The 22455-nt window shown below is 48.0% G+C and overlaps 1 protein-coding gene across 2 annotated transcripts; it reads left to right on the top strand.

Annotated features, from left to right (window-relative positions):
- Positions 1 to 6207: 6207 nt before the first annotated feature.
- Positions 6208 to 22352, top strand: NPR2 (natriuretic peptide receptor 2). Of its 2 annotated transcripts, none has more exons than XM_047098727.1 (22): positions 6208 to 6874; positions 7699 to 7904; positions 12891 to 13004; positions 13306 to 13441; positions 13684 to 13778; positions 14005 to 14137; positions 14367 to 14451; positions 14919 to 15048; positions 15211 to 15285; positions 15483 to 15560; positions 15793 to 15897; positions 15995 to 16066; positions 18044 to 18203; positions 18358 to 18513; positions 18592 to 18760; positions 18925 to 19071; positions 19558 to 19681; positions 19871 to 19939; positions 21199 to 21373; positions 21445 to 21543; positions 21817 to 21908; positions 22040 to 22352. In XM_047098727.1, exons 1-22 carry the CDS (start codon positions 6208 to 6210, stop codon positions 22103 to 22105), a joined length of 3153 nt encoding a protein of 1050 aa, XP_046954683.1. In that variant the 3' UTR covers positions 22106 to 22352. The 2 variants fall into 2 exon arrangements, with proteins under 2 accessions (XP_046954683.1, XP_046954691.1); XM_047098735.1 differs by having other exon boundaries at positions 14928 to 15048.
- The last annotated feature ends 103 nt before the right edge of the window (positions 22353 to 22455 follow it).

Here is a 22455-nt window from a genome sequence, read left to right on the forward strand (position 1 = left end):
TATGGTGGGAAAAGGCAGGAAGCCCTATTAGTTTAAGGCACCTTGATTAATCTTTAAAAGTTTGCCTAGATCAATATCTTTATTTATATATCCCTTTGCTTGGTGTCCCAGCAGTTTTCACACCCTAGAACAATTCATCATAATTAGATTTGGCATGAGCGAGGGACATGCCTGTCTTTTATAAAGCAGGAGGATTGTGTGAGCACAAGGTCATTCTTTGGCAGGTCCGTTTTAGGAAGGAAGACGAGGATCTGGAAATGGATTCCTTGAAACCATCTTACCTATGTACCCTGTGGAAAATCTGTGCTCCCCCTGTCTGAAGGGTAGAGGTTCAGAGGCTTGGCGGCCCGGTCTGAGAAGGCACTGAGGTCAGGGGGCACTGGTTTCTGGGCCTGCCACTACTACTTCATCTGGGCAGCTGGGCTTCGCTTCCGTTTTACATTTGCATTTTTATTTGAAGAAGGGTTTTGCTGCTAAAAATAACAGTTTGAAAAACACATTTTCCATGGGGAACCATTTAAGGATTTTAAGCAGGGAAGTGACATAATTAGGTTTTTGTTTCAAAAGGCCACTTTGGCATCTGAACACATTGTGGAGGATGGCTTGGAGGGAGGTGAGACCGGAGGCCCAGAGACTTGTCACAGAGGCTGTTCAAACAGTCCAGAGGGAAAACTGTAACAGCCGGCAGCTCTGGGCTCCATCCCGGGGTGGGGGCATCCACTTTAGTTGGAGCTGGGGTTTCATGGGGCTTCCTCCCCATTCAGCTGCTTCTCACATTGACATTTTCCACCTGGCCTTTGCCTGTGTGACCCCTGCCTTAGGGTAACCTTTGACTCCTTCCTCTTCATCCTGTAGACCTAGGCTGCCACCAAGTCCTGCTGTTTCTTCCTTCATATTATCTCATATTTGTTTCTCTCTCTCCATTACTATTCCATCATCCTAGATAAGGCACTTAGCATTTCATGCTCCAATTTCTCCAGGAGCCTCAGAATGGTCTTCCTGCTTTTAGTCTGCCTACATTGCCACAGCTAGCTACTTCTTTGTTTTTTCATGACATATTGCAGCCATGCACAGAAAAGAGTACAGTTTGGTCAGATCTTGCTTCAGATTTCTCCTCCTCTTCCCAGTCTGTGGCTTCTCTGGGAAATTCTAAATAGAGCAAAAGATTTAAGAAGTGATGAATACATTTCCATTCTCTAGAAGCTGTTGTGATCATCTTTCCTTTGCTTCTTTTTATGTGACATATTTGTGGGTGAGGGAAAATAGGCCTCTTTTTCTCAGTGAAAGATTCTGTGAAAAAAACGTAGACTTAAAAAAAAATTTTTTTACGTTTATTTATTTTTGAGAGACAAAGAGAGACACGGCACAAGTGGGGGAGGGGCAGAGAGAGAATGACACACAGAACCCAAAGCAGGCTCCAGGCTCTGAACTGTCAGCACAGAGCTGGACATGGGGCTCGAACTCACAAACCGGTGAGATCGTGACCTAAGCCAAAGTCTGATGCTTAACCAACTGAGCCACCCAGGCGCCCCCCCCAAAAAAGTAGACTTTTAAATGGAGTGGAGAAGGAAATATAACCGAGAATATTCTATATGAGATTTTAGGCTATCAGATACTCCCAAGGGGTGGTAAGTAATTACCGGGGTTGGTAATAATGGTGAAGGGTGGTATTAGGAACATAGAGAGGCAGTAAATGTACCTGGGAAACAGGCTAAGTGAGGAAGAACAATGGACACCACTGGTCATGCATACATGTGCTGGTCTAGGCTTTGATGGAGCAGACAAGTAAAAAAAAAAAGGTTCACCTGGAACTTGAATCATACGCAGTTGCTTCTCCTGACAATTCTTCAACTTCTTTTTAGGAATCCATAGAACTACCCATGGATTGTCTTTTCACAAAACCAGTATTTCTGGCCCTCAGGGTATGGTCCAGTTCAACTTTCCAAATACATACATAGACAGGTAAGTTAGAAGCAGGGATCTGATCTGAAAATATTTTTAAATTTAAAACCTTTTTAACTTATAGAAGAAAATGATGTGTGAACTCAAAGTATAAACCTTTGACCTTTTAAACAATAATAGCTCCTCTTTGAGGATATTGAATATTATGAGAAGGTGAACTGGAGTTTGACCTGTTTTCAGGATTCTGTCTCTCCCACTGGGGCTAAAAGAAATAATGCAGAATTTTTATAAACTTTTTCTTTGCTTCAATATGTTTCATTGTGTTTCTCTTTTTACACTGCTTCCTCCTTTCCCTTTACTGAAATGCTGCATATGAAATGTATCTTTTCTGCCTTATTTTATCTTGCTTTCCGTGGCTGTTCCCTGCCCTCTGTTGGCAGGTTCCTTTGGACCTGTCTGTCTTGTGTGCAAGAGAGAATCACATATAGTTAAAGTTCTTTTTTTGCAGGTCAGATCAGTCAAGCAGAGAGAAGACTGGAAGGTGTGTGGGTTTTTTTGTTTTTTTTGTTTTGCTTTTTGTTTTGCTGGAATCCTGTAGGTCTGGAGGCATGGTCTGGTGGGGGGCAAACCTGAGGGTTCAGAGTTAGCTGTGAAACCAGGTAAATTGTAAAACTGGTCAGTGCTGAACTGGAAGTCAGTTTGGAGCATCAGGCCCTGCCATGGAGTGGATTAGCATGAGCCTGGATCCCATGGGTGGTCCCAGAACCCAGCAAGGGTCTTGAGCCTGAGTGTGATTGGAGGTAGGACTTCTTTCCACTAAGGAACAGGGCAGCTTGGGAACCACAGCAGCTTATAGCAGCTAGCTGATTTGATGCTCAACAGTTTAGTTCTGGGTCAGAAATGAGGTGTTTGGGCTGGCCCTATCCTAGAAGAAATGATAAGTGGTGTCTGTGAAGTAGTAGGAGGCCATACCAACCCTACAGAGAGAAAGATGGACCCTACTGCGTGCTGCTCAGGCCAGGAGGGTCTTTAGATTTCTCAGGTTTTGTATGAATTACAGTGGGGTCACCAAATACAGCCCAAATCTTATTGTCCACATCAATGAGAGCAGTGATTGCTTGGATAATGGGAATATATAGATAACCAAAGTTCTCATTTACATAGTACTTTCAGCCTACCCTCAAAAAGAAAAAACAAACAAAACCTTTTACTGGATGTTAATACGAAACTACATTAAGTAATTAACTTTTATTTTCCTGCCCTTTCCCACTTTCTAGTATTAGTGGCCAGTTGGAAGGAGGAAGGAAAGGGCAAGATGATTGAAAGCTTAACCCCTAACATAACTTACAGTTGTCGTTAATATTCAGAATAATGACATATCATTATTACTTGAACTTGTCTTGGAGTCTGGGCAACAGTGGTGTTGGTCATTACTGGGGTCTGTAGGTGTTCCAGAGAGACCTGTCTGGGTCTTTGGTGGCCATTACCCTATAAGCACAGCTTCATGTGCTAAGTTCATGAGTTAGCAGGGTATTTGTACAGAGCCCCATCTTTGAGAATATCTATACAGAGCCTTACTTGGATTCCAGTCTCTACTATTAAAAAGCCATTTAGGGTTAGGGGGGGAGTGGTCTCCTTCTCTGGGACTTAGTTTTCTGTTGTTATTATTATTTTTTAGTAGGCTCTATAGCCAACATGGGGCTTGAACTCAGAACACCTAGATCAAGAGTCCTATGCTCTACTGACTGAGCTGGCCTTGGACGCCAGTTTCCAGTTATCTTTAAATGAGGGAATTGAACAATATATTTGTAAGATTCCTCATGTCCCTGAAATTCACAGATTCTGGCAGATATTGTGTCATTTTGGATTTGTTTCCCTTATTAAGCTGTGTGTAGTTGCTTACAACATATTATTTGGTTGACATGGTCTGAAGTTAGAACCATGTCTTTTCAGGTTATCCCCTTTTGACTTTTTTATCCTTTGCTTTCTTGCTCAGATAGGACAAAATCCCTTTTTACTAACCGTTGGGAGCTGGAATTGAAATTACCATCCCTCTGTGTTGAAGAAGTCCTAAGGCTGCTATTTCTACTGGACTTGGGGCAAGAGATGTTGTCGGGGGTCTTGCCTTTGACATGGATTCCAGCTACATGCTCCTCAAAGGTAAGGGCTGTATTATTCACCTTTTCTTGTATTCACCCTTACAGCTGTGCAAGTCAGCCAGTGTTCAATAAAGAAATATACCTAAGAATAAAATGGCATTGTCCTTAATTTCCCCCCGAAACCACTAGGTGTCGCCTTCATCTCAGAGAAAGTAGGCCCCTCCTCTCTCCCTGCACACCTACACCCCTCCCTCTACTCTAGGAGCGCTCAGCTTCTAGGCACGGTGATTTCTGGAGAAGAGGCTTGAAGGGGGAGAGAAACTGTGGCTCTCTGAAAGAGAATGGGTTTATATGTATCTCCTTTATGATAGTTTGAGAGAAACTCCCCAGGGTCCCATAGCAGTCCCCTCCCAGCAACCATGGTATCATCCCTCTTAAGCTATTCTCAGGATCAGATTGGCAGGCCAGATACAGAGTATCTGGGGATAGCCTTCTAGGCTGGAGGCTTAGGAGCGGGGTGGAACCCAAGGGGGATACAATGGGCTTGCATTGCTGGGGGAATGTTCTGCTCAGTCCACGAGCTGTTATCAGGTGCAATCCTGGGCTGTGCAGGGAGACAGAAGAGAAGAGGCTGTTCCTGGGCTGGGTCCCTGGAGCAGACGGTGTGGTAGAGGCCCAGTGGGCTATGGTGGGCCTCTGAAGACATGGGAGGGCACAGAAGGGAGCATGGGGAAGGAAGAGGGAGGGTGGGGGGCTGAGTTCTAAGGAAGAAGGAGACCCATGGACTTGTAAGGACTCAGGAAAAACCAGGCATTGGAGCCCCTTGGTCCTGGAGGGGCCGGTCTTCCAGGTGGCAGGCACCTCTTCCTGGTGAAGGAGGGAGAGGTTCCTGGCAATGGGAAGGGTGCTATGGTTTACTAGGTGGAGGACTAGTGAGGATACCAAATATTTGGGGATTCCTGACTGCTTCCTGGAGACTGGAGTGTTGGAGGGACTCAGGGGAGTTAAGAGAGGGAACCCTAAGAACAGCGGGATACGCAAGTGGGGAGAGGAGAAGTTCTGGGCTCTTGGCAATGTGCAAGATGGAGAGACAGTGGCGGGGTGGGTCAGGGGCTTGGGGGAGACAGGGCTGGGCCCGTAAAGTGAGAGGACGACCAGGAACCTCACCGGCCTGAGAGCCCCTGGCGCGGAGCCCCCGAGTTGTCACTGGGTGGGTTTGAGACCTGGGATGTCCCTGGGCGCCAGGGTAGGGGGTGGGGGGAGACAGCAGGCGCCAGAGGGTGGGGCCTGAGGGGGAGGAGGAGGGGCCGCAGGGGAGGGGGCGGGGAAGGCGCGGGGCGGGGGCGGGGGCGGGGGCGGGGGCGGGCGGCCTGCCCGGGGAGTCACACTCGGCCGCCGCCGCCGGCGCAGCGAGCAGAGACGGGCCGGGCCGCGGCGACCTGACCTGGACAAGCGGCGCGCCCGGGGGCCCAGGCGGGGGGCGGGAGGAAGCGCCCGGCAGCGCCGGCCGCCCGGGCCCAGGAGGAGCGGAGCAGAGAGGAGCTGGGACACGGGCGGGGCCGCCGCAGCTCCGGATGGGACCAGCGCCCTGGGCCCGTTAGTCCAAGCAGGAGCTTCAGGAGAAGCCTTCACTGGGAGATTTACCCCTGCCTTTCCCTCTGCTCCAGCCCAGGCCTCGCTTCGCTCCCCGCCCGCCCATGGTCCCGGTCCTTCCGCGGCGCGGACCCCCTCCCACCTTACCCCTTTGGTCCTCCTTTTCGCAGCTCTCAGCCCTCCTAGCCCCTTCAGCTGTGAGGTCCCCTCAGGCCTTTCCTTTGTACCAGCCTCCCCCCCACCCCCACCCCATCCCAGTCTCGGATCCCCTTTTCCTTCTCAGCTAAAGCTCAAGATTCATCAGGCTCCTTCGCCTCTCACTGTCCCCATCCCAGTCACAGGCCCCCTTGGTCCCTACCTTCTCCTGCCACCCTACTCAGCCCTCAGTCCTTGCCCCAGACCGGTGGACCCACTCCTTACCCAACCCCCGGGGCTTCCTCCCATCTCCTCTTCACCCGTCCCCACCACTTTCTGTGTCGCAGCCTGCCTAGCTTCTCCTCACTTCTCTCCCTGGCCATCTTCCCCAGGTTCCAGGCTGGGTGGTGCTTGTGCCTCCTCCGTAGGCCAGAGTGGCACCAGGTTCTGGGGGTGGTGGGGCCGCTGCTTTCTCCCTATGGCACTGCCATCACTCCTGCTGTTGGTGGCAGCCCTGGCAGGTGGGGTGCGTCCTCCGGGGGCGCGGAACCTGACTCTGGCAGTGGTGCTGCCAGAACACAACCTGAGCTATGCCTGGGCCTGGCCACGGGTGGGTCCTGCTGTGGCACTAGCTGTGGAGGCGCTGGGCCGGGCACTGCCTGTGGACCTGAGGTTTGTCAGCTCGGAACTAGATGGCGCCTGCTCTGAGTACCTGGCACCGCTGCGCGCTGTGGACCTCAAGCTGTACCACGACCCTGATCTTCTGTTGGGTCCCGGTTGCGTGTACCCCGCTGCCTCTGTGGCCCGCTTTGCCTCACATTGGCGCCTTCCCCTGCTGACTGCGGGTGCTGTGGCCTCTGGTTTTGCAGCTAAGAATGAGCATTATCGTACTCTGGTGCGCACTGGCCCCTCTGCTCCCAAGCTGGGTGAGTTTGTAGTGACATTACACGGGCACTTCAATTGGACTGCCCGTGCTGCCTTGCTGTATCTGGATGCTCGCACAGATGACCGGCCTCACTACTTCACCATCGAGGGCGTCTTTGAGGCCCTGCAGGGCAGCAACCTCAGTGTGCAGCACCAGGTGTATGCCCGTGAGCCAGGGGGCCCTGAGCAGGCCACCCACTTCATCCGGGCCAACGGGCGCAGTGAGTGTGGCCCAGGCTATCTTAGGGTCAGGGGAGGAGGGTCGCTGTATCCCTGCAGCTCAGCACTGGGAAACTGTGGATGGAGGTGGGCACTGAGATGTATGTGGTGGTTGGGGTCAAGAAGCACATGTGGAGAGAGCACCTGTGAGAAGGCTAAGCCATTGTATTAGGGGAGCTTGTGGACAGCATAGGCAGATGTAAACAAGGAATAAGATAGCATGAGAGGTGGAGCCTGTGTCAGAGAAGAAGGTGGGATTGGGGGGAAACTGACTTTCGGGAGCAATACGAGTGCCCTAGAGTACTGGATGTGGTTGATGGCCACTCCAGAATGAGTGTCATCTGTGAGCAGAGACTTCTCAGACGGGGCACCAAGACAGGGCAGAAAAATAGTAAGGACTCCATAAATGGGCTTTTGGATTCAGCGCATTTGTTGGGGAAAGACAGAGTAAAACTGCCACTGACAGTAATTTTGAGCAGTCAGTGCCTTTGAGCCTAGGGAGAGGCAGGGCCGAATGGGGCAGTGAGGAGGGCTGGGTGGGGCGCAGCAGTCAGAGCTCTGGGAAGAGGAGGGGCTTAAAGGCTGATAGCTCCCTTCCTCTGGGGTCTGGAGTCAGACTCTGACCTCTGCCAGATGGTCCATAAAGCCCCAAGGTACTTATGACATAGACTCCAAGGGGGAGGGATGGGGAGCATATGTTGGGTGGTTGATAGGTTAGGGCACTTTCTTCCTTGCTGAAGATGGAAATGCAGATGGTTCAGAGAGGGGGCTGCCTGGGGACTGGGGACTTTCTCAGAATGCTCCTCTGTTTTATACTTGTTCCCAGTTGTGTATATCTGTGGCCCTCTGGAGATGCTGCATGAGATCCTGCTCCAGGCCCAGAGGGAGAACCTGACCAATGGGGATTATGTCTTCTTTTACCTGGACGTCTTTGGGGAGAGTCTTCGTGCAGGCCCCACACGCTCCACAGGCCGGCCCTGGCAGGACAATCGCACCCGGGAACAGGCCCAGGCCCTCAGAGAGGCCTTTCAGGTATCATTTGCGCCAAACATGGAGGAGGGGGAAAGGAAACTTCTTTGGAGATTCTCTGTCATAAGACCCACAGAAACCCCAGAAACAGGACACGAATTATGAGCTACAAGAGTGAAATTAACAGAGGCTTTTTGAGTCTCCTATCTTCCTTACTTTCCCACTTTTGTGACTCTTTTCTCATTACTAAGGCTACCTCCCAAGATCCTGGAACATTCTCTTAAGTCCCACTAGTAGACTTTACTGTGAGGGAGAAAAGTTCAGGAAAAGACCTGGTCCTGGGCCCTGGGAGGACTTCCATCCTTTCTGGATAGGCGAGGTATGATTGAGGTACAGTTAGATACAAATACGAGAAAGAATATGATTATGTGTCCTGGAACAGACACTAAGAACTTGGGGTTCAGATGAGGGAGAGTCAATGTGAGCTGGGTTTAGGGAAGCTTTTTTATAAAGATGAGAATCTTTTGTGACTTGAAAGATAGATGCCATAGTCCTAGTCTCAGCAGGAGAGAGGATCTAGGCAGTCTGAGCGAAGAGATAAAAGATAGAAATGGGCATGTTTGGGAAACCAAGAAGATACTGACCTGACAAGAAAGAAGGGTTGGCTTGAAGCAGATGTAGGAAATAATGTTGCAAAGATATAATCAGATTAAGGAGAGCTCTGAAGCTAAAATTAAGGTGCTTGGACTTGATGTGGGGTCCTTGATATTTTTTTGTGAAGAGAAATATAAAGACAGAATTCTGGTTGGATAAGAAGAGGAGGAGGTTAGAGGCAGTGAGACCACCTGTATTCAGGTCAAATGGAGTGAGATGATACAGGCTTCAAGGACAGTGGCAGTAGTAGGAATGGAAAGAAATGAATTTAGGAAACACCTTGCAGGGGAAATTGACATGACTGTTCATTTCACTCTTCTGCTCAAAACTTTCAATGACTAAATTCCTACAGAATAAAGTCCTGACTCCTTATCATGACATTTCAGACCTTCTACAGTCTGTGTTCAGCCCAGGTTTTCAGTCTTGCCTCCTAGTGCCCCTCATGCCCAGTACTCCAGCCAACCAGACCTCTCTCAGTTCCCCAACCCCTGGGCCTCCCTGCCCCCTTGCCGTTGTTCTCTTTGCTCTATTTTTCTGGAATGTTCTTTCTTCCCTCATGCTAAATCTCTGCCCCTGCAAATCACACCCATGAATTGTTCCCTGACTCTTCCACCAATTTTTTCACTATCTCTCCTTTTTCTGAAAAAGGATTTTAAGTGGCATGTAGGGTAACTTTACAGTCTTTTCAACCCTGGGATTCTCTGAATCTAAAATTCAGTAGATCTTTACAAGGGCTGGACTTGGGTGGTCATCTTCTCTAATGAGTAAAATTTTGTGTGACTGTAATTATATATTTAGTGGTATCTGTGAATGACATGTCTGGTATGAGTCTGTGACTGTCACACTTGAACCTGGGCAGTGGCAGGACAGGTTTTGTTTATGCTGTCACTTTTGCCTAAAACAACCTTCTCACCTTTGTCTGTCTGGATAATGTGTGTGTATTCTTTAAGGCTCAGATCAGTTATTTTTCCTTTGAGGAAACAATCCTTGAATCCCCAGGTTGGACTGAATTTCCTATTCTTGTGCTTAACTCCATCTCCTATAGAGCTTAACCACATTATCAGTCAATGTTTGAGTCATTTGAATATTGGCTCATTCTATTAGTGTCTGTTGAGCACCTATTATGTCCCAATCACTGTGCGAGGTACTGGTATGCAGTGGAGAACATAACAGATGTAGCCCCTGCCTGGAGCTTACATTTAGTAGGAGAGACAGACATTAAATAAGCAAATAAATACAAACATAGGAAAACTTGCGGTGCGTGTTACTAAAAACCCCGTAAAAAATAAAACCAGGAAAAAAAAAAGCGCTTCTCATGAGAAGGGAATGGCAAGGGAATTGTACTCTAGCTAGTGTGGTCAAGGAAGATCTCTGTGGCTCTCCTGGGTGGGAGGACTCCATAGCTTTATGGGCTGTATTCTTTTTTGTGGAAGGAATATATCTCTTGTCTGAGAATTCCTACCAGTCAAGGGGCCCCAGCACTTAGCTTGGGGGAAATGAGATCTAGTCAGCTAACAATTAGATAAATTAATTCTCAGTTCTCCCACTTACTGCAGGCATTATTCAGAAAAACAAAGAGGGATTTTGCTATGACACAAAAGAAGGGGAAATAGGCAGTCAAGAATATGCTGAGGGGGAAATCAAGGCTTTGGGGTGGGATGAGGGTAAGGGAGTAATGAAGTGTTTTCTAGAAAAACTACTCATGTTGTTCCAGTGCTGAAGCAGGGCAAAGGGTGAGGGAAGTGGGCAGTCAGCTCCAGTCAAGGATGAAAGAGCAGAGAGCCCTTAACCAGAGATACCTGGTCTACTGGGGGAGAGGCTCAGAAATTAAGTATATTGATATGATTTTTCTCGCCCATTGAGCTATAGCTACTGGCGGGCAAGGATCATGCTCATCTTTGTATTCCATATGCCTAGCACATACTTGTTGAAGTGAATTACCGGGTGTGTTGGGGAGAAGCGGGGACACGACTAAGAATTCGTCTGCAGAGGAGTAGAGCCGGCAGGTACTATAAACCAAGATGATCAGCCAGGACAGAGAATACGTAGACACAATGGAGCTAAATAAGCAAATGACCAGGCTCTATGGTCCCAGGCTGTGCATTTGAAGACTACAGGGTCAAACCTAGACAGAAGTCTCAACCTAGGTGACCAGCATGAGATTGCATTACAGAGGGGACACCAGCAGCTAGAATGGAAGTCAGGGCTGGACCGAGGGCCGCGTAAGACAGAATCTCTTCTGGAGACAATTTTTTGTCTGTTTAAGCCACTGCTGACAGCGCCTCCTGATGTGGCCGAGGGGGCCTCAAACGTAGGCCTCAAGGCACACGCCAGTGCCTAGGTGTACATCTGGCTTCACTCACAGCTAAACTTGTTTTTGGCAGCCTTTGCTTGTTTTTTTTCTCACCTGGAGTCCGCTGAAAAAAGGGACACCATTATCTACCTCCCTTTACCTGCTTCTCTCTAGCCCCTGAGCAAGCATAGAAATTCTTTGGACATTCTTCTTCTTTCTTGCTCTTTTTTTTAGTAGCTAGTAACCACAGCAAAACAGTCTAGCATAGCAGTTTTCAAAATGTGGTCTTGGAACCCTGGGGGTCACTGAAATCCTCTTAGAAGGACCATGAGGTCAAAACTATTTAAGAAATAATACTAAGATGTTTATTTGCGTCCTCACTCTTACTCCTCCACGATTGCACAGTGGAGTTTTCCAGAGGCTACATGACACGTGCTGCTGTTATCACTCTGGCAGCTGTCGAAGGGGTAGTTGAATATTCTTGTGTTTTAAAAGTTTGTCGGTTTTAATTTCTAAAACATAAATATTGATAGATGTAATCCAAACAATCAAAAGCTCTTTGTGGTCCTCAGTAATTTTTAGTGGTATAAAGAGGTCATGAGATCAAAAAGTTTGAGAACTGCTAGTCTAGCAAACAGATAAACCTAGAGAATTATGATGTGTTTAAAAAGTGTTAAAAACCTGTTATCAGCCTTTGTATTGAAATATAATTTGTGTTAAGCATGATCTTTTGGGGCTCTTTTCCTGATTTTTTTTCACATCGTTTGTCAACAATATCCTACCCTTCTATTTTTCTTTTATTCTTGAAACAGGTGTTACTGAACAAACCCTCCCAACTCCACCTCAGCCCCCTTCTTTTAAATTTTGCCCGAGGGTGGGAGAGTATTACAAGTATGTGATCAAGGATCCAAATGCCCCAGTAAGAATAATTACATTATGAAGCAAACTCTAGTCTAATGTAATGAATACATATTAGAAACTGAATTTATTATTTCCTACCTAGAATGAATTTATATGTAATAAATCATATGTGATTTATCTAGTATCTCTATGTCCACATGTACTTTCAATGATAGGAATTAACAGAACTGGTAGAAGTCCATAGATGTTATGTTCACAAAGTCACATTTCATAAAATACATTGATCTGAAGTCTTTCCCTGAGGTTGCGATGCCAATTTCCCATCTGAGACAAAGGCTAGTCTCAGTGATTGGGTAGGCCTGAGGTGTAGGCAGAGGCCAGTGTGTCCATCAGCTAAGGAAGGGAGAATGTGTAAGGTCGGTGGGAGTCACATGGGCACCCCAGTGAGAGACAGAGATGTGCTGACTTAAGGCCAGTGAGATGTGGGTGTGGCTGAGATCACATATGTCGTTTGCTCATCTGTGAAATGTGTGTGGGCATATGACTACATGTTTTCTCTGTGACAATGTCTATTACTTAGTGACATATAGGACAATGCCACTATGCAGGACAGTGTTGCTGATGGTAGGTGTTCCACACATTAAATGAATGGGTCCACAACTTTTCACAGATGGAATCATTGTCTCCAAGTATTTCCCCCAGTTGTCATAGAACCTGAAATCTCTTTTATTTACTAGAATGGAGGCACCGTTCCAAGTGGCCCAAATGAAAATATAAACACTTTTTTTTTTGAAAATATAAACATTTAACTGATAACATTAACAGTGATTAAGACCTCAGAGAGGAGCTGTTTTATCAGTGTTGTCCTTGATAGTGAATAGGAAAGGACAGAGCGAGCAGCTGTGAGTGCTGTGGCAGCCTGGCAGGGAGGCTTGGCTGGTGGAGACGCTTGGGGATGGAGTTGATTTCATCTATTTCCTAGTCGCCACCTTCCCAGAACCATGCACCTTTCATGGAGGAGTGCCACTCACTTCTTCCCAGATGTATTGAACATATTCCATACATATATCACACACACAGGGGCACACACAACACAGAGTTTAGTATCCTCTCAGCCTTCAGACTCACCCGTGTATATTTCATATCATGTGTATTTCACCAAGTTTCCCTATCCTGCTTCCTCTCTTCCCCAATGCCTATCTTGAATCCTTTTCACTCTCCCCCATGTTCTGTTGGTACAGACAGTATTGGTGATCACATACCGAGAACCCCCAAATCCTGAGTATCAGGAATTCCAGAATCGTCTGCTGATAAGAGCCCGGGAAGATTTTGGTGTGGAGCTAGCCCCCTCCCTGGTAAGTAGATCTCTCTTTCCTGAGAGTCAGGCCAGGCTTTGAGGAAAGGCTCTTCTCCCTAACTCAGCAGTAAGCCTTGGCCGTGGAGCCAGCCATACATGGGAACTGTCTGCTTTTATACAGGATTTTTCTTTCTGCCCTTTTTTCAAGTGAGGTAGGGCTGGCACTTTAGGAATGAGAGGAAGGAAGGAAGCAAACCAGAAGAGAGAAGAGGTAGAGGGAGACCCCAGAGATGGGAAAGGGGGCTGGGGAGGGGCCTGGCAGTTCGTTTGGAGAGCACTGCTGAAGTTACCACCCCTAGATGAACCTCATTGCTGGCTGCTTCTATGATGGGATCCTGCTATATGCTGAAGTCCTGAACGAGACAATACAGGAAGGAGGCACCCGGGAAGATGGACTTCGAATAGTGGAGAAGATGCAGGGCCGAAGATACCACGGTAATGAAGAAGGCCAGGAGGAGACCAGAGGGCTGCTCTCAGGCCTGGGAGTGGAGTAGGCAGAAGAAAATACAAGATACGAGGGGCAGGAGGAAGTTAGTGGGGAGGTCAGAGAACGTGGTAGAGGTGGGTGTGTATTAAGAACAGGGGCAGGGAGGGACTCTAAGGAATTAGAGGAATCAGGGCATAGGAGAGGGGCATAGAGTAGATCTCAAAGTAAGGGCTACTCTTTTCTATCTTAGGTGTAACTGGACTGGTTGTTATGGACAAGAACAATGACCGAGAGACTGATTTTGTCCTGTGGGCCATGGGAGATCTGGATTCTGGGGACTTCCAGGTGATGGGGGAAGAAGCAGGGAGGAGAATGTGGGCCCTGAATATCCAGCTTTCAGAGGTTCAGTGGGGCAGAACCAAAGGTAGTAGAGGCAGGGACTTACTTTCTCTGCTGGAGCTGCATGCTGGGTAGGTGGGAAGTTGGGAGAGAAAAGCAGCCAAATAGCTGGGGTCTGGGAGAGAGGCTGGTGGGAGCAGGCCTGTGGGCCCAGTTTTCTCCTTCCTCACAGCCTGCAGCTCACTACTCAGGAGCCGAGAAGCAGATTTGGTGGACAGGACGGCCTATCCCCTGGGTGAAGGGGGCCCCCCCCTTGGACAATCCCCCCTGTGCCTTTGACTTGGACGACCCATCCTGTGATAAAAGTGGGTGTGTGCAGGGGTTGGGAGTAATTCTTCCTCCCCTCCCTCCCATTCTTTCACCTCCCCTCCCTAACTCCCCACCCTTAGCTCTGTTTTCCTTGACTTGTATACTGTATACCCCTTCCTCACTTCTTTCCCTCCAGAAATCTGTCTGCTTCTCACACCCTGAGCACCACCCCTGCCCCGTCCTCAGCTCCACATAGTCTTTCTCAGGGTCCCCTCTCTCCTTCAGCTCCGCTTTCAACTCTGGCGATTGTGGCACTGGGCACAGGAATCACCTTCATCATGTTTGGTGTCTCCAGCTTCCTCATTTTCCGGTGAGTTCTGGCCTTCCCACCGACCTGCTCCCTCCCTCCCACTGCCCAGGCTTTCTGGGGGTTAGTGGGTATCTTTCGTTTGATGGCTACCTCTTAGGCCTAACGTCTTCCTCTCTAGCCTTTCTCGTTAAGCTGTCTTTTAGCCTAGGTGTTGTTTTCCCACTTTTGGTTCTAGACTGGGTGTCCTAACTGGGGATTTTGAGTGGGGTTTTATAAGGGCAAAGTTGAATTTTCCGTGAATGCTACCATTTTAAGAAAGAACTTTTACCTTCAGCCTCTGTGTTTTCAAGTGAGCATAGGGCATGTATCCCCTATGTAGAGAATGCATCCTTCTGTCTCAGTCCTGCAGCGAGTCCTGCCTCAGGTATAAAAGTTGTAGCATCGGGAGCTTCGGGGAAGCCGCTGAAACCCCACTGTTGGCTTACGGGGTGGCAGGATTGGGCTTGCCAGTCAACTGAGATGTGCAGTCCTTACAGAAAGCTGATGCTGGAGAAGGAGCTGGCTAGCATGTTGTGGCGCATTCGCTGGGAAGAACTGCAATTTGGCAATTCAGAACGATATCATAAAGGTGCAGGCAGTCGCCTCACACTGTCGCTGGTGAGCCCTTGTCTCAGCTGTCCCTCTGCTTCCCTCTGAGTTCCTGTCCTTTCGTACCCTGGACCTTTCCCAGCACATTGGCCTGTAATGATAGCCCCTGCACTGCCACCATCATCTAATGTTCCTTTCATCCTTCCGCCTCCATGTTGCCCTTGGCCCCAGCGGGGATCCAGTTACGGCTCGCTCATGACAGCCCATGGGAAATACCAGATCTTTGCCAACACCGGTCACTTCAAGGTGAACAGTCATCCGCTTGTTCTGGTCCCCACCATTTCATCCTGTCTCATCCCCATCTATCACCTCTTCCCACAAATCTCTGCCCCTCATAACCTTCCTTCCTGTGTCCAGCTGAGCTCCTGGATGTCCACAGTTCTCCAGTATTTCCCAGCACCCAGGAACTAATTTCCCTTTTCCTCTTTCACTCCCACCATCAGGGAAATGTTGTTGCCATCAAACACGTGAATAAGAAGCGCATTGAGCTGACCCGGCAGGTTCTGTTTGAACTCAAACATGTATGTAATGGTGTGTGGGTTCGGGGTTCAGGGTAAAAAGGGATGGAGAAGAGGAAAGGGGGAAGAAGAGAGGGGAATAGTAAAATTGGCTAGGAGGTCAAGGGGTTTATTTATAAGTGATTTTAAGTTGCAGGTACAATTAAGAGAAAGGCTCTCTCATGTAGTGGTAGATTTCTGTATCTCTTTGAATTCTCTCCCCCGCCCCCTCACCTTTTGTTGTTATTGTTGTTAGATGAGAGATGTTCAGTTCAACCATCTCACTCGCTTCATTGGTGCCTGCATTGACCCTCCCAACATTTGCATTGTCACCGAGTATTGTCCTCGTGGGAGTTTACAGGTAAGGGAAAGGTGGAGATTCTAGGGGCAGGGGAGAAAGGCCTGTGATAGCTAGTGCTACTAGGATAGTCACATAATCTGTTCCATGTCACTACCAGGATATTCTGGAAAATGACAGCATCAACTTGGACTGGATGTTTCGTTATTCGCTCATTAATGACCTTGTTAAGGTGAGTCTTCCCCACTCTTTCTTAAGAGTTCATCTGCTTTTGGGGCGCCTGGGTGGCGCAGTCGGTTGAGCGTCCGACTTCAGCCAGGTCACGATCTCGCGGTCCGTGAGTTCGAGCCCCGCGTCGGGCTCTGGGCTGATGATGGCCCAGAGCCTGGAGCCTGCTTCCGATTCTGTGTCTCCCTCTCTCTTTGCCCCTCCCCCGTTCATGCTCTGTCTCTCTCTGTCCCAAAAATGGATAAACGTTGAAAAAAAAAAAAATTTTAAAGAGTTCATCTGCTTTAAAATGCCTTTGTTTCTTGATCTTTGCTTTCAGCTTCTCCTTCCTAGTCCTCTAAAAGTCCCATTTTCTCCAGTTCCCCTTATTCCTCTGGTTGGACAATAATGGGTAAATGAAGGGTCTGGAGTTTTTAATTGGGGGAGATGTATTGGCCACAATGAGTCCTGTACTTGTAAAGAAGTTTCGTGTTCCTGCCCTAAATATCTCATCTCTTGCCATCATCTTTTTTTTTGTTTTGTTTTTAAATCTCCACGAGCTTATATTAAGATTTCTTAGCAGGAAAAAAATGAATGAGGTCCTCAAACATAGAATCATGTATTCTCTGACCAATATTTGGCATATCTGCTCTTTTGTTCAGAAAAACTGAAATTTTATAAAGAACATTTACTAGTAAAACTAAGAGAAACCAAGGAAAATTATCCTAAACCTGTAGTATCTTTCCATATATTAGGTTTTAGCTATTTTCAAGTGACCCAGAGGCCCGTGGGTTTAGAGAGGTATGAATTTGAATCTTGCATGGGTCGGACAGGTGTGTAGAGCAAGTGCTGCAGCCAGTGAGTTAGCCCAGTGGGTCACTTGTACTGCACCTGAAGCTGGCTTTGGCTTTTCTGTTTAATTCTCATGAGGTTATTTAGAATTTTTGTGTGTGTCTGAAAGTTTGCCATTAAATGAGATAAAATATTAGGTAGAGTTGATGTGTTGGCTGTGACATTAAATATAAGAAAAATATGACTTTTGAGAGAACAATAATTTGATGGAAAAGTGATTTAGAACAAAGCCAGAAGCCTGATTAATCCTTTCTGTATTCACAAATTTGGTGACTCCCAAAGGTTTTGTTGATATCAAAAGGAATAAAAAGGACGAGTTCACAGAGACTGGAATTATGAATTGTTTATGTTCAGAGCTAAATATTTAGACACGGTTGTTTTGGTTAGCATATAGAACACTGCATCCTTTTTCTGTTCCACCTGAACTGACGTGGGTGGGCTCCTAGGGTTTCATTTTGGGAAGCATCACTCTGCCTTCTTAGGACCTGCCTAATGGTCCCTCATACGCAAAGGTTTTCTCCTGTCTGGCCCCACGGGGCCAGAAGTGTCTGGTTTCTGTGTTGGCTTGGCAGCTGTCTCCTACTTTTGTCCATTTTCCAGGGTTTTACTAATTTACTATTTTCTCCACTTTCTCTCTGGCCCTTACTTTCCTCCTCCATCCTGACTTGCCTGCCTACACATGGTTATATGTTAAAGTTGACAACTGGTTAGTCTTGGTACATCTAGGTACTCTGGATAGCTGAGTCTCTAGCCTTCCTAGGTTTTCCTAGTGGTGGCCGTACATTTGAGGCCATCGTGGGTGTCAGTCACATCAGTCTTAGAGTTCACCCTCCTAGTTCTGTTCACTACTCAGAAGACTGACTGCTCTTTCTAGGGTAAATAACTGATAGCTCCCCTTGTCCTTCCCCTTAAACATTTCTTCTGTCCCTGGTGCCTAGGTGCCAATATACCGTTTATGGTACCAGGAAGGGATAACTGTCCTATTCAGCTTGCTTCTATGGGTAGAAACTGCAAAGGATGCCTTCCAAAAGTAGCTTATGGTTTTTATGGTCCCAAGATCTTCAGACAGCTAGCTAATGCCCATCTCATAGAGAGGGGGTATCCTAAGCCATATATGATCCAAACCCATGACTTGATCTGTATCCTGCAGGGCATGGCCTTTCTCCATAACAGCATTATTGCATCCCACGGGAGTCTCAAGTCCTCCAACTGTGTGGTGGATAGTCGTTTTGTGCTCAAAATCACAGACTATGGCCTGGCCAGCTTCCGATCAACTGCTGAACCTGATGACAGCCACGCCCTCTATGCCAGTGAGGCCTTCCCCCACAACTCACTTTTATATAGCTCCTCTGGCCTTGATCATTTCCACCTAGGGAGGGTGGGAGAGGGAGATGGAATGACAGGAACATGGGGAGTATTATGGGCTCTTTTTGAGGACCTGGCCAGCCTGTTCCTTCTTTTTAGAGAAGCTGTGGACTGCCCCAGAACTGCTTGGTGGGAACCCGTTGCCAACCACAGGCATGCAGAAGGCTGATGTCTATAGCTTTGGGATCATCTTACAGGAGATAGCACTTCGCAGTGGTCCTTTCTACTTGGAGGGCCTGGACCTCAGCCCCAAAGGTGAGAGGCAATGTACTACCCACAGACTGCTCTACCTGGGGGACCCTGTTCTTCATCCAAACCCTTTATCACCCTCAGAGATTGTCCAGAAGGTCCGAAATGGTCAACGGCCATATTTCCGGCCGAGCATTGACCGGACCCAACTGAATGAAGAGTTGGTTTTGCTGATGGAGCGATGTTGGGCCCAAGAACCAGCTGAGCGGCCAGACTTTGGACAAATTAAGGGGTTCATTCGCCGCTTTAACAAGTGAGAGGGCACTTAGGGGGCAAGGGCTCCCCAGGGATAGAAGCCTCATCAGTCTTGGTGGATGAGGTGTGTGGGGCTGGTGGGTCCAAGAAGGTGGGTTGGGTAGGAAGTCCTGGGAGTCTTGAGAATCTGGGAGCAGGTACCATATTCTGGCCTCCCCCCAGGGAGGGCGGCACGAGCATACTGGACAACCTGCTGTTGCGCATGGAGCAGTATGCCAATAACCTGGAGAAGCTGGTGGAGGAGCGCACACAGGCCTATCTGGAGGAGAAACGCAAGGCTGAGGCTCTGCTCTACCAAATTCTACCCCAGTGAGAATTTGTCACCCTTCCCCAACCTTCCTTTGATATTCTACTCTGTTGAGTTCTGCCTGATCAAGCTCCTGAGAACTCACTTCCCAACTCTTAGAATGCTGCTTTGTTATATCTTGACACAGTGAGCCTTTCTGGCTTTACACAGTGTGTTGTCATTTTGTCTTCAAATGAGCTTTGCTGCCTTCTCTCTGATTCCTATCCCTTCTTCTTAGGACCCTGCTCTACCATGCCTTTGCACCGGCAAGTGTATGTAGAACAATCCCAACTTGAGACACTTAGTGCCCATCCCTGGGGTCCCCTTCCAACCCCCACCACTTAAATGCTTTACTTGAGCTAGTCTGTAATGTCTTCCCAGCCACCTTCCTCCTCTTCTACCAGGCTTAGCTTTCATAACTCCTCTTCTGCTCAACCATATACCCCTTTTCTCTCCCCCTCTCATCCTCTTTCTCTCAGTTTGGCTCATACTGCACCCTTGCTTCCTAGTTCAGTGGCAGAGCAGTTAAAACGGGGAGAGACTGTACAGGCTGAGGCCTTTGACAGTGTTACCATCTACTTCAGTGACATTGTTGGCTTCACAGCTTTGTCAGCAGAGAGCACCCCCATGCAGGTGAGAGCCATGGGTGAGAAGTAGGGGGTGGGATAGGGATCTGGGGAACTTCACTGGGGCATAGGAATCCTTGATAATAGGGGAGATTCCTTTGTTCTGGAGTTCCCATATTTTGTTCTAGCTTATGGGTTAAGAATTCTTAGAAAGTTAGGCACAGGTCTCAGGGGCTCTACTTTCCCATCCTGTTAGGTGGTGACACTTCTTAATGACCTGTATACCTGCTTTGATGCCATAATTGACAACTTTGACGTCTACAAGGTGAGAGCCAGGGCTACCCTCCTACTGAGACCCCTTTAAAACCCAGTCTCCCCAAACCCTACGTACCTACCTGCTCCATTGGCAGTTTGCCCTCCTGGGTCTCCAGCACCCTAGTACTGGGTGCCCTTTGTAGACAGACGAGGCTCTGGCACTCTAATTGTACATCCTAGTCTAATTTCTTGTGAATCCTCAAGCTGCCCTAATCGGAACCATCACAGGATCTAGAGCCTATCTGCCACTTTTTGCCTAGGGGTATAAATATTGTCTATCGTCTTTTCTCTTCCCTCCATTCTCTCTAGACATGGACGAATCATGTGGGATGTAGGTACAGAATGACTTATGGGGCTGAGGAACAAGCTACCTTGTAAAAAATTTTGTTGAAGTCATGAGTTGGCACGGCGTGGGCTTTATTTACTGTGCCTGGCAGTAAAAATCATCAGGATTTAGGTGTTGACTTTGTGACTGTGTGGCCTTGGGCAAGTAACTGTAAAGCTCCTTGAGCCTCAGGTATTTTACCTAGAAGATGGGAATAATAGATTTATTGTGGAAATGTCTAACATTACACCAACAATACATATGTGTTCCTGTCCCTTTATTTGGACTTATTCTACCACGTCTGTTATTACTGTGACAATAAACCCTTTACTCAGATTGACCAGTTATTCATACTTTACCCCCATTTGCTTTATTTTTTAAAAATATATCTATCAACCTAATTACTTTTTGAACCATTTGAGAGTAAGTTGCAGGCATAGTGCCCCTTTATCCCTAAACACTTCAGTGTCTAGTCCCTAAAAACAGGACATTCTTTTGTATAGCTTCAGTACAATTAACACAGCCAAGCGTCTGCTTTCTTACCTTGGACAGTTCAGGCTGTCTGAGGCCTATTTCACTGGGCCTGCCTGACCTCACCGGCCTCTGTGCTCTTCAGGTTAGGCCTGTTTCCTTGCTTCCCACCTCCTGACAGCAGAGCCTATTTGTTCACATCTTGTTGCAGACAGGGTATCCATTCCCTCAGCAAATGCTTACTGAGTGTTCACCAGGTACAGGGGTGGTTGTGGGAGGATTTAAAGACACCCTGAAACTCTGCCCGCACCCCACCCCTGATTCTCAGCACCACAGCACTCATTTTCCAGTCGATGCTCTGGCCTCCCAGGCTGCTGGGATGGCTCATAGTGGTGTCCAGCTTGTCTCTTTCTGCTCTTCCCCATTCCCACTGATACACATAGAGGTGACCTTTTAAACCCCATCTCAATCAGGTAGAAACGATTGGAGATGCCTACATGGTGGTGTCTGGTCTCCCAGGCCGAAATGGTCAACGTCATGCCCCGGAAATTGCTCGTATGGCTCTAGCACTACTGGATGCAGTTTCTTCCTTCCGCATCCGCCACCGACCCCATGACCAGCTGAGGCTACGCATAGGGGTCCACACGGGTAAGGCTGACTCTCACTCCGTCCCTCGTTTCTGCTTTTCCCAGGCTCCCCCAACCTGTTTCTTCTCACAGGGCCCGTCTGTGCTGGGGTTGTTGGCCTGAAGATGCCCCGCTATTGTCTCTTTGGAGACACGGTGAACACTGCCTCCCGAATGGAGTCTAATGGTCAAGGTAAAACAGCAGTCCTCCACCCCAGCCTCAGCCTCAATTTGTGGTGCCCTTTTCTTCTTTTCAGAGTTCTTCCAAATCTCTCAGTCTGAGAGACCACAGTTCCTGACCGCCCCATTCTTGGACATATTTTGGTTCTAGTGCATGTGCCCCGGGAAGACTGAGAGCCTCCTGAGGGGTGGTGGTTTGGTAAAGCTCTCTCCAGTACTGCCAACTCTTCTATTGTTTTTTCTTTGATTCATTTTTCCACCATCCTGGCACCCCATCCCACCCCAGCCCTGAAGATCCATGTCTCCTCTACCACCAAGGATGCCCTGGATGAGCTAGGATGCTTCCAGCTAGAGCTTCGGGGGGATGTGGAGATGAAGGTGATGGCAGGCCATGGGGGAGGGGTCATGGAAAGGGAGGATGAAAACAATTATGGGGATCATGGGGAAAAGACAGAGATAAAAAGAATAACATAGAAGAATCTGAATTATCTTCACTCCCCCACTTCCAGGGAAAAGGAAAGATGCGAACTTACTGGCTCCTAGGAGAGCGGAAAGGCCCTGCTGGGCTCCTGTAAACCCTACTTCTTCCTAAGTGAGACAATCTCCTGCTGCTGGTACCTGGGTGGGCAGCAGTCACCATCTCTCTACACACCGGAAATGGACACTGTCATGTAAGATGGAAACCAACGTGCACAAAAACCCTACTTTGTAAGGAAGTCGTTGCCCTTTGCAGCTCAGCCTTGTACATATACCTGCCTCCCTCTGGCCTGGTTCCCTTCTTCCCTACCTTCTGTAAATATCTGTATCTAAACCAGAATATTTTGGCCAAATATAAAACAACAAAAAATGTCATGGTGTCAGAGTCTGGGTTAGGGGCAAATCCAAGGAACATGGTTACTCACAGAATCACTGAATTAGCAGTCTC

This window comes from Lynx rufus, unplaced genomic scaffold, assembly GCF_022079265.1.
Source record: "Lynx rufus isolate CCGP_SWC_20201006 ecotype Redwood Valley unplaced genomic scaffold, mLynRuf1.p SCAF_10, whole genome shotgun sequence".
In the NCBI taxonomy this organism is placed as follows: Eukaryota; Metazoa; Chordata; class Mammalia; order Carnivora; family Felidae; genus Lynx; species Lynx rufus.

Bases quoted from the DNA above. Each gene is read 5' to 3' on its own strand.
- NPR2 (XM_047098727.1), top strand. From the start codon at position 6,208: ATGGCACTGCCATCACTCCTGCTGTTGGTGGCAGCCCTGGCAGGTGGG. The intron at 18,514-18,591 runs GTGAGAGGCAAT...TATCACCCTCAG, and splicing joins CCTGGACCTCAGCCCCAAAG to AGATTGTCCAGAAGGTCCGA. The intron at 19,940-21,198 runs GTGAGAGCCAGG...CATCTCAATCAG, and splicing joins ACAACTTTGACGTCTACAAG to GTAGAAACGATTGGAGATGC.